At 35.0% G+C, this 14624-nt stretch overlaps 2 protein-coding genes across 2 annotated transcripts; one reads left to right on the forward strand and one right to left on the reverse strand.

The window, feature by feature from the left end:
- The first annotated feature begins 19 nt into the window (after positions 1–19).
- Positions 20–2479, forward strand: LOC147393865 (RNA polymerase II transcriptional coactivator KELP-like). Its single transcript, XM_086456231.1, has 3 exons — positions 20–461; positions 625–730; positions 2074–2479. The coding sequence occupies exons 1-3, from the start codon at positions 135–137 to the stop codon at positions 2166–2168; spliced, it is 528 nt and encodes a 175-aa protein (XP_086312357.1). The 5' UTR covers positions 20–134; the 3' UTR covers positions 2169–2479.
- A 1012-nt stretch (positions 2480–3491) lies between these two features.
- On the reverse strand, positions 3492–14412 carry LOC147393866 (protein DEFECTIVE IN MERISTEM SILENCING 3-like). The gene is made up of 8 exons (XM_086456230.1): positions 14238–14412; positions 12612–12755; positions 12269–12383; positions 11718–11955; positions 11082–11273; positions 10689–11009; positions 6998–7223; positions 3492–4626 (listed from the first exon to the last, which is right to left on the reverse strand). Exons 1-8 carry the CDS (start codon positions 14256–14258, stop codon positions 4585–4587), a joined length of 1299 nt encoding a protein of 432 aa, XP_086312356.1. The 5' UTR covers positions 14259–14412; the 3' UTR covers positions 3492–4584.
- Positions 14413–14624: the final 212 nt, after the last annotated feature.

A 14624-nucleotide genomic window follows, 5' to 3' on the forward strand; every position in this document is an offset into this window, starting at 1 on the left:
GACACTAAGGGGTGTACGATAGCTACATGACCTGAAAGGCTAAAACAGAAAAACACGATCGATCGAAGGAAGATTAACCGACAATTCGATAAAATCATATCTGTCGATCTCATTTTGGATAAAAATTTACAGAAATGGAGCCTGAAATCCAGCGAGAAATCAAGGATACAGTGATCGAGATTCTGAAAAACGCAGACATGAACGAGATGACAGAATTCAAGGTCAGAAATATGGCTGGAGAGAAGCTAGGGTTCGATCTCTCTGGTCCAGAACACAAGCGGTTCGTGAGAAGCGTTGTTGAATCTTTCCTAAGCTCCAAAAACGAAGATCAGGTCGCAACAGAAGCAGAAACCAAAGATGCCGAGGAAGAAGAAGAAGAAGAAGAAGAGGAGGAGGAGGACAGGAAGCCGAGAATCGCTGCTAAAGAGTTCGATGATGACGGCGATCTCATCATTTGCAGAGTGAGCTAGTTTTTTTTTTTCTTTGAAATCTTAGTTCTTAAACCCTAATTATTTAGTTAGTTAATTTAATATGGATGGAACCTAATTTCTCCCATTTCTTTCTGAAATAGATGAACCCTAGTTAGTTTTTTGTTGTTTTTGATTGATTGTTTTTTGGTTACAGCTTTCGAACAGGAGAAGAGTGACGATTCAGGATTTTAGAGGCAAGACTTTGGTATCGATTAGGGAATATTACGAGAAAGATGGAAAACAGCTTCCTACCAATAAAGGTATTAAAAAAAGCAATTAAAAAAAAAAATGTGTGTTTTTATGGAGCTTTATTTCAGTTCTTGTTTATTTGAATTATTCATTTCTGATACTAAATAATCTGGGTTTGACAATTAAAATTTGGGATGCTAATGGCTATAAAATTGTGCAAGAGTTGGGGATTCTTCTATTGTTTAGCTGATTATTAGGCATTTTTGGACAGCATGGTTATGCTTATTTTGATTTGTTGTGTTTCTTGTATCTATAATGGTTGGCATTGATCATGGTTTTAAATCTCGTCCGAGACCGAGACAATTCATCTGATACGTCTTGGTATTGTCCACCAACGAGACGGATAGACAAGTTAAACGTATCGGATGAAATTAAAACCGCAGTTCATTTTTCTCATTGTTGAACGAGACTACTCAAAAACGTATTGGAAAACTCGTCCGAGACCACTCGGTCTCGTTCATGGACAAGACGAGACGTCAAAATGAGTTCTAAAACCATGGCATTGATACCTATAGTTCTAGAAACAACTAGATTGAAGAATCATTGGATGGGAAGGAACAAATTGAAGGAGGGAATAAAATCAGGAAATCACAAAGAAGTGAGAGAAAAATCAAAAATGACTGAGGGAACATGTAACCGACTAAATATGAAACTGTAATAGATTCCCATCCATTCATTACTTGTAATCTCACCTCTTCACTCTTAACTTGAAAATTGACTTCATATCAGGAGAACTAAAATTCCCTTAATAACTTGATTCCTGATCAACTCCTCATCTAACTAAAATTCCCTTAATAACTCGACTTCATGTTTCCGGTAGTCATCGTTTTTGTTAAGAGTGGAGGAAGTATGCTCTTCAACACAATGTGACGTTCCAAATAGTTTGCTCACTGGATTGGATATACAATCCCTACCAGTCATGATGTGCACACATCTTCTGTAAAATTGGTCATTTTAGTTTTTAACCACTTCTTCCCCAAAAAGACCTTATACTATGGACCTTAAGGGAAGTTCTATGGTTTGAACTGTTATGTGGTAATTTAATAGACAAACAAAACCATCATTCCAGTTGTTTAATATAGAAATCTGTAGCCCACGTTATTGTTCTGTTGTTGCTATTATGCTATTCCATTTTTCTGTGGATTATTTGTACTCTTGTTGCTGGTCCATGTTAGATTATACATTTGGATGGCTGTTAGTTCATTTGATTAATTGGGCATTGCCCATCTCTATTGTCTTGAGAGAGTTTACAACAGTCGTGCTGTTTGTCCATTGCTTTTCCTTCCTCAGTTGTTCTTACTGTTGTCTATGATTTTAAGTTTAAAAACCTTATCTTCTTCTGATGTATTTGTAGGGATAAGCTTGACAGCCGAACAGTGGTCCGCTTTCAAGAAAGGTGTCCCTTCAATAGAGGAAGCCATCAAGAAGATGGAGTCAAGGTTGAGGTGAGATTAAAAGAAGGGCGAGTAGCCGCTGTGATGTTTCAAAGTGTGACTGGAAATTTACAAGACATGTTAACTTAGATATGTAACTGAAATTGGTAGTATGTAATAAAACCCTTCAGTTTCATCCTCAAAAAGCCTCCTCAAGTAGTATAGGTGTAGAGGGTCAAGGTAACAAGGGCAAGGGTTTGGGGTTTTTTGTCAACTAGTTTGTTTTGATGGAAAACTACTGTTAGAACTGCTGTGATGTGTTGAACATCGTTCTAAAGCTTGCATATAGAGCTGAGTCTTTTGTCGCACACAATTGTAGTTTCTGCTTTTCACTGAGCTTTCATATGGACCATTTTAGATTGTCATGACATTAATGTTGTTAAATAGCATGTGCTCGAGCACATGTTATTTGTATATGCCATTTCGTACATCGCATAGGGAAAAAAAGAGAGGAAAAAATGCAGAAAATGTTGAGTACTTTTCTTTTTCTTTCGAGTCTTGAGAGTGAGTTAAGTTGAGACTTGAACTTTGAGAGTAATAGTATAAAGTAGAGATTAGAGAATATTTATAATTATGTGATAATGTATTAGAAAATATAATGTAATTTAATAGTTGGAGACTTTGTAAGGGTAATAAAGAGATTAGTGTGGGGGTAGAAGTGGGATATTTATGAGAGAAAAATGAGTTTATCTTAAAATAAAATAAAAATCTGTGACCAAAAAATATGTCATCCCATATTGTGCAGTTAGCATATTTTTGTCTATGTGATGGTAGCATATGCGAAAAATAGTTTGGAAATGACATATATGATCACATTTGACAATACTGCATGGCATATTGATTATGGTTGACATGAGCTAATTATCAGTGCCGTGATTATTTTAGATTGTCATGACCTGAAAACAAAAAAAGAAAAAAAAAACCAAGGGCGCCTAGTGGCAAGCCAAGCCTGGATAAGCTCCTCAGGAAGGGTAGGTCAAGTGAACCCCTTGAAACTATGAATTTCTTGGGACCACCTTCCAGAGTCCAATTGACCCTCAACTCAACCAATTGCACACATATTGAAAAAAATCTGAGATTTATTGAAAAAGTCACGATTTTAATAATTGTCGACTAAATCATGATTAGTTAATTTAAAAAAAAATCATAATTAATTGTGATTTAATCTGGAATTTTTCAACAGAAATAAAAACACAGATTATTTTTGTTTTTAGCAGATTTTAAGTATTATTTTTTCATTTACTAAATAAAATATATATTTTTTATACTTAAAACAATTATTTTTTATTTTCAATTTATAGGATGTTTTCCCGACTTTATTGACTTTTGTCATTTTTTTTAAAACTTTCTCTTGCCAAATTATTCCTGAACCACGACTTTGCCCCTATGGTCACACATAGGACTTTCCAAGGGGTAGTGCGTGTGACTAGGATTAGTCTCACGCAAAGGGTGGCAATACCCACGACAAGCAAAAAAAAAAATGATGAGTCGACTTGATTGGGCTGCACCAATTGATGGATTTCCTTTAATGAACATCTAAGCATTTTCCTTGTGAAAATTCATTTTTTCCATATTCGCTAATTGCAAGAACTGATGTTTAATAGATTGTTCATCCCTCAAATTCAGTTTCCTTTGCAAACCCTAGTACCTGGTTCTCTTTGTTAGCAAATGCAGATTTTCAAAGTCTCCTCCAGAGACATCTTTTTGAAGTTGGCTGGAGATACCTAGGCATTTTATTTCTACATGGAACAATTGATTCATTCCAGTTCTCTAGTTCTCATGACATTAACCAATAGACTGTCTGGCATGGGATCTTTTATCTGTATGATCTTGTTCAATTCGGACAATTAGAACAGCCCAGTGACATGGGTGGTCGAGATTTGGAAAGAGAATCAGCCAACCACCCCCCACATCTTGTATATCAAGGCAGAGGTGGTGATCCTCCACTTTTGACACAGTAGGCCATTAATCCTTCATTTGAGTGATTGGGGCCTGAGGATACTGAATGACCCGCCTCGCACCCATGTACAGAGCGACCAATATCTGATTATGTAGCTTGATCAAAGCCTAAATGATTTTGAGATTTGACCGAAAAGTGCATCAAATTGGAACCCATGCACTCAATGCATTACCCTGCTTTTAAGCATCAAAAAGCAAAAGCAATATGACCAAAAGAATACTACACAAAATTACTTTAAGCCCTATAAAAATCCCAACAAACTAAGAGCCATCTTCCCTGTATCAGGACACCGATTGGAACAATGGGATAGGGAAGCAACCATTTGCTGGGGTCCCCAATCAAGAACCCCAGTGTCATAATCAACCTGATGGTTGAAGGTTTGACCTGATATGTTTTCTGTCATTCAATCAGAAATCAAATACATTTCTCCCTTTGGTTTGGTTGAGTAGAATTGGCTTCATTTGTACACAGCTCATCTCGGTGTGCTTCTACCTCCCCCTCCCTGAATTTGGCCCTGCCAATTGTAACAGACAATACATTTTGTTCATATATAATGATATGACGAAACAACTTTGTCGAAAATAATTCTTAGTCATCAAAAGAATTGGAAGAAGCTGATGCAATTGAACAATCTACTAAAAAGGAAGCCATTACTGTGGCATACATGCAAGAAGAGTTAAATTGGGACCCAAAATATTTGATGGGTCCCAATATAATTCTTCTATGTCTAAAGGACAACCATTTGTGTATGTGTGCGCATGTGTCTGACAATTAAAGCTTATTTAGTTCCTCGATAATTGAGGACCATAGTTCATTCCCAGTGACTGCACCTTTCATTGATGAAGAATTTTGAAGTGGTGTCTCCTTTTATAGGGAATAACATAGCTTTATAAGAAGTAAGCTAGTAATTGCACCTTTGGTTAAAGAAAGGACAAGTTTGGTTGTTTAAGGTGTAATACCATTTTGATGGGAGTGACAGCACCTTTTGATTGAATTTGCTGATGTTTGCCATTTTTTCCGAAGTTTTCCGTAGCCAAATTATTCCCAAACCCTGACTTTGTCACTATAGGTTTGAAAAACAATCCTTAAATGTCTAGGATACAAAGAGAGACTCCTAAGGCTTTGTCTTTCCCTCTTGCTAGAGTTATTCTAAAAAGAGATAGAAAGAGGTGGATGATGGTAGCCTCTAGGTCAAATAGTTATATATTTGTTGCTTCGAGTGAATGATCAGCCTTTCCTGGGAGCCATTAGTTGGGGCTCAAATATTCCATCAAAAGTGGCCTTCGTTAGGTTAGACGCTTTAGACAATACCTGATTTTGGATCATTCAATGTCCCGCAGGATGATCATTGTTGATTTATGTGCCATGTGTAAAGTGGTTAAAATGTAAACTATCTTAAAAAAGATCACCCTAGAACAAGTATCGTTTCTTTTTATTGCTCCATACATATTGTACTCTTCCATACTAGGCAGTGGCCCTTTCTAAAAGTTGATCAAGTCATGCTTTTAACGTTAGAGGTAGAATCCTTGAGAGATTTTTACCATTTGTGAACTGTTAAACCATTTAGAAAGAGGGAATAATAGGTCCTTTGGGGGGAAGGAAGGAGACTTATCAATTATAATCCTTGACACTAAAGCAAACAGGCTCCTTTCGTCAAAGATTTTTTAGGACTTCCCATTCAAATGGAATTCCTTGATTTTTTATTTTTATTTTGGGTGTTACGATAGTTGGCGTTAGGGTCTTGTTTCCATTTTGCTTTTTCTCTACCTCCATATGTAGGTTCCACAACCTCCTTGGGAGCTTTCGGTTGTTATATCTATGGTCTTTTTCCTAATGAAATCTTTATGCTTGTTAAAAAAAAGGCTATTTGGTGATAAGGATTGTTAGCGGAGGGTGTAACGTTGAGTTGCAGTACTGAAAAATTGTGAGATTAGAATTATTAAAATGCAACTGCTACTATATACCTTTAAGAAAAAAAAACACACAAATCCACCAATAACTATCAAAGCTGGTAAATAATTGTAATGAATAAGTTGAAATATGCAAGACAACTTTTACTAGATATCTAAAATATGCAATAGAAATTTTACATCATAATAAATTGACATTTTTTTTTAAAGTAATAATAAATTGACATATTCAAACATTTAATATTTCACAACTATTTTATAATGGACAAGCTTAACCAAAAAATTACAAAAAAGTTAAGGGGCTAGGTATGGTGAGGTAGGAGTATCCTGTCAACAATTTTTATGGCTAGTTGTAAGGAACTAAAATTCCTCTTGATTTTAAATCATAAGCATGAACTTCAAACTTGTGTCTGTGTGTGTGAGTGGGTGGGGGAGAAGGGGGGGGGGGGGGGGGGGGGGGCGCGGGGTTTGTTACAACTTTTTGATACAATAATGTTTACAACACCACCTGGATGCCATTCATTTTTACAATGTCTTTTACAACACCACTGAATGCCGTTAGATCTTTAAAAAATGGAAGACATCCATCTGTTTTAAAAAATATCATATCAAAAAGTTGTCCCCCTATCCTAACCCATATATATAGGGTTCTGTTAACGTTTGCCGTGAGGGCACACGTAAAGATGCATTAAATACACCTTGGGAATAAGCATTTGAGGGTATTTTAGGTAGAAAAAAAATTGAGGGCATTTTTGGCAGGAAAATCAAGTTTCGGGGTATATTTAATGCATATAAATGTGTGCCCTTAGGGAACATGTTACCAAAACCCTATATATATATAGATTCAAAGAAGCTAGCTTCTCCTTGATAACCATAAAAAGAGAAGCAGCTAAACTAGCACATCAGTTTTAACTGAATCAGCCAAAAAACTGAATTTCATAACCATACTATTGCTTAGAATGAACAATGCAGTACCTGAGCCGAGTAGTCTGAACTTTCAGCAAGGAACTTGACGAACTCTTGTTTTTTAGAGTCATAATTGTTCTTAAAATGGTTCAATAATGTTTGTTCTCGCTGCATATCTTCAAAAATTCTTTCTTTTTCCCATTTCATAGTCTGAATCCGCTCCTCAGCTTCAATGTAATCCACAGGTAGGTTTGATGTTCCAGAGCTTATAGGGAATCTCACCTCTACGTCTTTCCTTAAATCAGATCATGATCGAAAGATATAACAAAAAGAAACTCAATTAAATGAATATTTGGAGAGCTAACACATGCATGCCATGCACACACACACACACACAAACACAAAAGGATTTAAATTTGATATGTGAAGGTATCGATAAGGAGAAGACCAATATAGAGAACTGGACCAAAGCAGGATGCTAGAAGAATTTCAATAACGAGAACTCAATTTAATCAGTTACTAAGAGCTAATACAATTTTTTTTAGAAGACAAAGGCAATGATTTATTAATAATAAGGAGAGCCCCACCAAAGAAAACTATAAAAGTTGAACACTACAGACTAGCAATCTAACTAGTGCCGGAATTATAAGCTATACAGACTCATTCCTGCAGCTACATTACAAAGGAGCAGTTCACGATAATATCCAAGCAAATCTACAATGTCCATGAAATTAGGTCCACAAAGCAATGCCCAAAGCCATAAAAGTATGCTACAGTGAAAATGGAAGTATGTTTAGGTCATTGTTTTGTACATAAACCATAAAATAAGGATAAATAGTAATTATTATAGCTTTAATTTTCTGTAATTCAACAATTTTTAAGGGATAAAAATCAAATTTTACAACCCATCATGCAAGCCCTTGTACGTTAATACAAGCTAATTGTCAGCAACCTGAATGGTAGGTGTGTTTCTACGTAATTTGTATGAGTAGAACACTTGTAAAACCAGGATATATGTCTGAAGGACCAAGTGAGATCATGAAATTTTGGCACCTTGACTATGCTATTGCCCATGTATTAAGCCAAGAAATTTGATATGTCGCAAGTTACAAATTAAAAGATCATTATTATTTTTAAATATAAATGGTACCTACACCATTGATTGGCAGACAAGCAATAAACCAAAGAAATCACTTCCATCATTTAGGTTCAATTATACATAAAGATTGAGAAATTGGTAATGATGTAAAAAATAGAATTAGTGTTTGGTAGATAACATGGATGAGAACCTATGAAGTAGTGTTTAAAAACCGGACCAGACCGACAGTTCAACCAGGTCTGAGTGGACTATTTAAATAAATCTGACCAATTCAACATGAACCTGTGTTCTAGAAAAAATAGTCGGTTTTTCGTAATAGCTAGGGTTCGACCATAAAGACCGTTGGTTCTCAACTCTAAAAAATTAGAAATATTAAAAAAAAATGCTTATTAGAATTTTATAGTTTAAACTCTAAAGAATAAAAACATTATTTTATTAGGATTTTAAAAAATATGTAGAAAACGGTTGACGAAGAAAGAAAGGTTTGAACTTTGAAGAAAAAATCAAACTTTTTTCCTTTGTTTCCATCGATTAATTGAAGTCCAGAATTTTTTTTCCTCTTGATTGATTGTTTAATCATTTCTTGTTCTTACATTGTGTGGTTGTAGATTTGACATTTCAAAGTTGAGCAAGCTTTGAAGATTTGGGCAAAGAGAAGATTTCCAGGTTTTCTTTTTTCCAAACTTATGATTTATTCTTCATCAAAGATCTTAATATTTCTTGTTTTTTCCTCATGCAATATTTTTATTAGTGTACTGGATTATTTAGGTGGTTATTTTGTGGATTTTTAAGCCCACCATCAGAGATACGGCTACCCATTCCATTGATTTAATATTTGAAGATTATGATAAGTTACAAGATGTAAAGTTGGTTATAAATAAAGTGCAAGAGATAACAAAATTCATTTATAACAATATCTTCATTTTATATTTGATGAGAACACATACAAATGGAAGGAAGTGATTCACCAAGCTATTACTTGTTTTGCAACTAATTTTTTTTTTTTTACACAGCAAAGTCTAATCAATAATAAAGATGCTTTGCAAAGTATGGTCACTAGCAAGGAGTGGCTGGAAAGTAAATGGTCAAAATGCAATGATGGAATGATTTCAAAAATACATATGATTTTTGGATTTTGTTAAAATTGGTGAGAATCTTATGTATGGTGGATAGTGATGATAGACCTGCAACAGGGCTACATATTTGAATGAAAGAAAATGGCAAGGGAAGCAATAAAAAGGGCATTTAATGAGGGAAAAAAAGAAGATTACTTACTATTTATGAATTGAGATGATCAACTTCATGGAAAATTACATGCAGTTATCGGTTGAATCATGAATTTTTCTACATAAAAGTACTTTCTCTTCCCATCATAGAATAATGTCTTAATCTTGGATTGTATCAAAAGGATGTATGTTGATGACGAGTTAAAATAAAAGAGTATCAATAAGGAAATCAAGCTGTACAAGGCAGCAAATGGAGAATTTTGGCAATCTATAACAATAAATGCATGCATTAAAATGCTTCCAGGTTAGCAAATCAAATAATTTACTCTGTATATTTTTTAGTTTATTATATAATGTAGATTTTTTACTATTTTATTTTATGTTGCATATTTTGCGTAATGAATTTTTTTTTCTATAGCTGATTGGTGTGAGAACTTTGGAGGAAGACACCAAATTTTCAAGAAATGGCTACACAAATTCTACGCCAAACTTGTAGCTCAACAGGTAGTGAACACAATTGAAGCGTTTTTTAACAAATACACACAAACAAAAGGAATCGATTAGAGCACCAAAGGCTCAATGATCTTGTATTTGTTCAATATAATTTATGTTTAGCAAATCGGTAAGTGATTATTTATTTGTGTTAGTAAGTTGATTTTCATTATTTTCTAATGTGTAAATTATTTTTTTATTTTTAAACTAATGCATATTTATATAGTTAATAAATGTTATTATTGATTAATTAAATTATTTAAAATTATCTTTACAAGGAATCTAAGAAAAATAAATGTTATGATCCTATCTCTTGAAGATATAGAGATACTAGGAGATTGGGTGGTGGAGACTACACCTCCTATACTCTAAGATGAATAAATAGATAATTGGTTATTGGGAAGGAGGAAACTCAAAATGATGATTATTCCCAGAATGATTCCACAAGCAATTGGAAGATTGGAGACTTTACATTTATACTAGAATTTGGACCATTTTGAAATCTTATAATTAAATATGACTTGGTTGAGTTTCTATTTTTTATTATTTATTTATTGATGAATGTTAATGGAAAGATTGAATGGAATTTTCTGTATCTTTTTATGGATAATATATAATTAATTTTAAACTTACTCCTCTTAATTGATGTTCACTATTTTTTAATCAAAATTGCCACTAGCTAGGTGGTCATAAAACTATGGCCAACCGCCCACAAACAAAATCTGTCAATCAGAGGGTACATGGTTAGGATTTAGGAAAAACTAACCAGCGTGATTTACAATTTAACCACAATTCAAGAAGTCAACCATAAAAGTTGCAATCAACATGTATAACAACTCAATTAATGGATATTTGAGGAGAAAAGAAACATTAAATCTTGAATAATTCATAACGATCACTAATTTTTCAAGAAAAGCGTATGAGAAACAGACTTGTCGCTTACCTATAACCAAGAGAAAACACACCAGTACTCCTAATCATACCACCATCTAAAGATAGGGCTCCATCAGTTATACAAGGGCGAGCTAATTGCATTTCTGCTCTGGTTCTATAAACTTGCAGGCGAGAGAAAAGGCTATAGAATAGAGTCTCCCGGAAGCCATGACCACTGGTTGTGAGATAAGATAAATGCTTATTGTCTAAATTGATCATATTCACTGCAAACCCGAGAAAGCCAGGTGGAGACTCTCCATTGGGTAGTCTTGGTTTCTGAAGAGCAAGCCTCCGTTGAGGGTCATTAGCTACAAAATCACCAACATAGGGTCTGCAAAGAAACCTGTATTTAGAATGATCCTTAGCAATACTTCCCAAAATCACGAAAGTATGAGAATCTTGCCTTAAATCTTCGAGACACATGACCAGAAATTTTCCATCCATGGGCCTTCCAATAGAATTTCCAACCCCATGAAGACCTGTAGTCTTACTGATTTTGCCTTCCTTATCATACATTTCAAGAGCTTTAACACTTTCATATGTCTTGCATACAATTGCCATCATAGTCTCCAATCCTAAGTACTCTGAGAAAAGCCTGGTATCGAAGTTTGAAGGAACAACATGTCAAAGCAAGTTTAAAAAGAATAAGAGGTGATATTTTACAGTTCCTCAATTTAAACGCCTTAATACTTTCCACACCTCTTGGATAATCAAAATGGTAATCCTAAGTCCTAACCATCTAAGAAATCAGAGTATTTTGGGTGATCAACAAAAGAAAGGACAACTTATCTATCATTGTTCAAAATAATGAGTTTTACAGGCTTTTTGGGCTAATATCCAAACCAAGAGGTGATGCATTGCATTGGCCCCATAGTCTAGAACAATGAGGTCGCCCACTAACTTATTGGAAAAAATTGAGGAGAAGCAAAAGAGTTTCTGCTAGGAGTACCATGAAATAACAATATGCCATACACTTGCAATCAATTTAAGTATCCATAGCTGGGAGAAACCAAAAATGAACATTGGACATCAAACTGACCTACTAAGATTATCGTCATCTACTTTGCCAAGTGTAGCCACGATGCCAAGCACATTCTTGGTCCATGGAAGATGAGATGCCTGAGTGCCGTAACGAATTTTCAGCTGGCACAATATACCAGCTGCAGATTTCTCCTGCTGCAATATCTGGTCAGCTGTGTTCTCCTCGGTCTGTAAATGGTTAAGCTTCTCATTTTCCATCTTAGATACACTTGATGAGTGATACTTTCCAAGATTAACTGAGAAAATACGCAGGTTAGCAAACGAAATATATAAGTTTGTTTGGATCTAAGAAATCATTTAATATACATAGAAGGAAGCTAATACAATAGCAGTTATAATGTTGTCCTTGTGTTTTGGTGGTTAAAATATTTGAACAAATTGCGATTGTTCAACACACCAATGTAACTAGTCTAATTGCCAGTTGTGAGTTTCAATTTACCAAATAAAATACCCTTTTTGTATCAGTTTTCTTACCAAATTCAAGATACATCACACTAGCACTTAACAGTAAGCTATCTGACTAGAAACCCGTACGGGAAATAAAGCTACCTTGCATGTCAAGAATGGATTCATCTAAGTTGTCTGTCTGAGCCTTCAGAAATCTCAGATTCTCCTCATGATGTTTGATTTTGAGCCCTAGCTTATTCATATCATCCTGAAGTTTCTGTGAGGATTAAAACAGTAAGATGTTAGGTAAGGTTGACCAACCAAATCCAACTCAAGATATAACACCTCTAGGAAAGCATGACCCATTTACCATGGGCATACACCGGAGAGAAAATCAGGCTCTTTGTTATATAAGGATTACAGGATGACCCATCCATGATTCTTGATTATATCCATAGAAGAACATAACCTTAAAAGGGGAGCTGAGAAGTAGAACATCACCAACCTTGGAATTTCCGATAATAGATTCTGCCTTAAAAGGGTCTCCATTTTGCATTTCACCACCTGGAATTGCATGGGGGTCACTCCCATTCAAAGGCTTCAATACTGGCGATTCTTGGGCAGATAAGACCTTTGTATGAACAGGAACCTGAATACAAGAGGAGTCAGCAAACTAGTATTGATATCCTTTAATAAACAAGGAATATTGACGTAATAATCTTACTGCAATAGTAAAATAATGTCTCGTAAAAAATGAGAAATGACTAAATTTTCATGAAAATAAAAAAAGAAAAGTTCGGAGAATAAGAAAGATCAGATGTGGGGAGAGACATAATTAGTATCCACCTTCCAAAAACTAATATTTTATTAGTAACTAATTACACATATTATCACCAACCAAACTTAAGCGTAATCAGTGTAGTTGCGGAGGAATGGAAACAACCCATTATGTCATGGTCAAGTCATTTCCACTCAAAAGATAACATGTTGGACATGGGTACAAAATTCACTTTGAAGTGTTTGAGTGGCGATGAGTATATGGTACAAGAGGAAAAGGTAGTTGATTGACATTTCAAGATATCTTTGTAGCAGAACTCCTATAATGCAACCAGAATTTCTAAAAGCCGCATAAAAACCTTATCATCGACATCTCACATTTCGATACCCAATGATATATATTTTTTAGGAGAGACATGTGTTGGTAATCCCTCTCTTTAAAAAAAATAGCCAAGAGGGGGAGCATTGGCTTTGTCAATCTATGCTCTCTACAACCTTTGAGCTGCCTAAATGCACCTAGTTTTCTTTGTAAAATTACTGAAGATTACAGAGGAAATTACAACTGAGTACCTTCACCTAGCCAAGACCCACATAGTGGTGCATAAGCACAAATAAGATTCTCAGTTTCTACATAAAAGTCCAAACTGTTATGTTGTTGATAACAAATCAACTTATAACTTCAAATTGACATTGGGCTTAGATCCATAGCTCAGTTCGTTCGACACATTGCAAAACACATCTTGGTGACAGCTATCTTAGTTGGTAAAATCTATGGGTGATGAAACAATAGACCTGGGTTCAATTCCCGCTGTCACCGAGTTACTAATCTCATTAAAAACAACCGCACCAATCAAATAATATAATAACAGCTCAATTCCGAGTATAGAGGAACGATACTAAGGGTTGCGACTTGCGACTTCTATCAGAGTACTTTAGCACACCAGGAACCCAATGTAGGGGAATTAAAAAAGAAAATGTGGCTTTTTCTAGCGTCACAAACACTTCCATACAACTTCACTGCAACCTCGACCACTTATATCGATTAAATTCTAAAAAGTTCACCCCTTTACATTAAAAACGCCCCTTAAGGTCCACATTTTCTCTTAATTCAGTTCTTATTAAGTACAAAGAAGTCGATCGCATTTCGTAGATGAAACTGAAGCAAAATTAGTAAGAATTTTCCGAATTACGTACAAATCACGAACAAATCAACAACAATCCCAAAGATAACTAAAAAACAAATCAATCAAGTAAATAAAAACGTTCATGCAAGATTGAAGGAAAAAAATAACATTAAAGCCCTATATTTTTTTCGAAATTTCTTTTCTACTTCCCGCGCGCGGGAGAGAGAGACCTGGTGATTAGGTTGAAACATGGCTGAACTCGCGAGCCGAAGACCAGCAATCTCTCTTGTCTCTGCAACACGCGTTCCTCGTTGGAGTAAATTGCTTGAAACGTAGGAGACGACCTTTTACAGAATTACAGTACAAATTTGACAAGTGTTGCTGTCATCCTGATATAGAAAGAATGCTCCTTAGGTCTGAACCGTCGATTACGCTCAGATTTCAAAAATAAATAAATAGGGATTGTTTATTTTCTGCCTTTTTCTTAAGCCTTATTGGTGATTATGAAAGGACCTCGAGACGCATAAAACAATACCTCGAGATTTATTAAGAAACTCGATGTCTTTTTGACGGTAGATGAGGTTTAGTAAGGACTTTTTGTCCTCACTATTTTAGTA

The sequence above is a fragment of the Akebia trifoliata genome, chromosome 10 (assembly GCF_017979445.1).
Source record: "Akebia trifoliata isolate Shusen 1 chromosome 10, ASM1797944v1, whole genome shotgun sequence".
Taxonomy (NCBI): Eukaryota; Viridiplantae; Streptophyta; class Magnoliopsida; order Ranunculales; family Lardizabalaceae; genus Akebia; species Akebia trifoliata.

What these genes read in the sequence shown, in the direction of transcription:
- LOC147393865 (XM_086456231.1), top strand. Translation starts at nt 135, where the DNA reads ATGGAGCCTGAAATCCAGCGAGAAATCAAGGATACAGTGATCGAGATT. An exon ending in GCGATCTCATCATTTGCAGA is followed by an intron (nt 462 to 624) that starts GTGAGCTAGTTT and finishes TTTTGGTTACAG; the next exon opens with CTTTCGAACAGGAGAAGAGT. An exon ending in ACAGCTTCCTACCAATAAAG is followed by an intron (nt 731 to 2,073) that starts GTATTAAAAAAA and finishes ATGTATTTGTAG; the next exon opens with GGATAAGCTTGACAGCCGAA.
- LOC147393866 (XM_086456230.1), bottom strand. Translation starts at nt 14,258, where the DNA reads ATGTTTCAACCTAATCACCAG. An exon ending in CTATTATCGGAAATTCCAAG is followed by an intron (nt 12,384 to 12,611) that starts GTTGGTGATGTT and finishes TAATCCTCACAG; the next exon opens with AAACTTCAGGATGATATGAA. An exon ending in ATGTGTCTCGAAGATTTAAG is followed by an intron (nt 11,010 to 11,081) that starts GCAAGATTCTCA and finishes GTTTCTTTGCAG; the next exon opens with ACCCTATGTTGGTGATTTTG.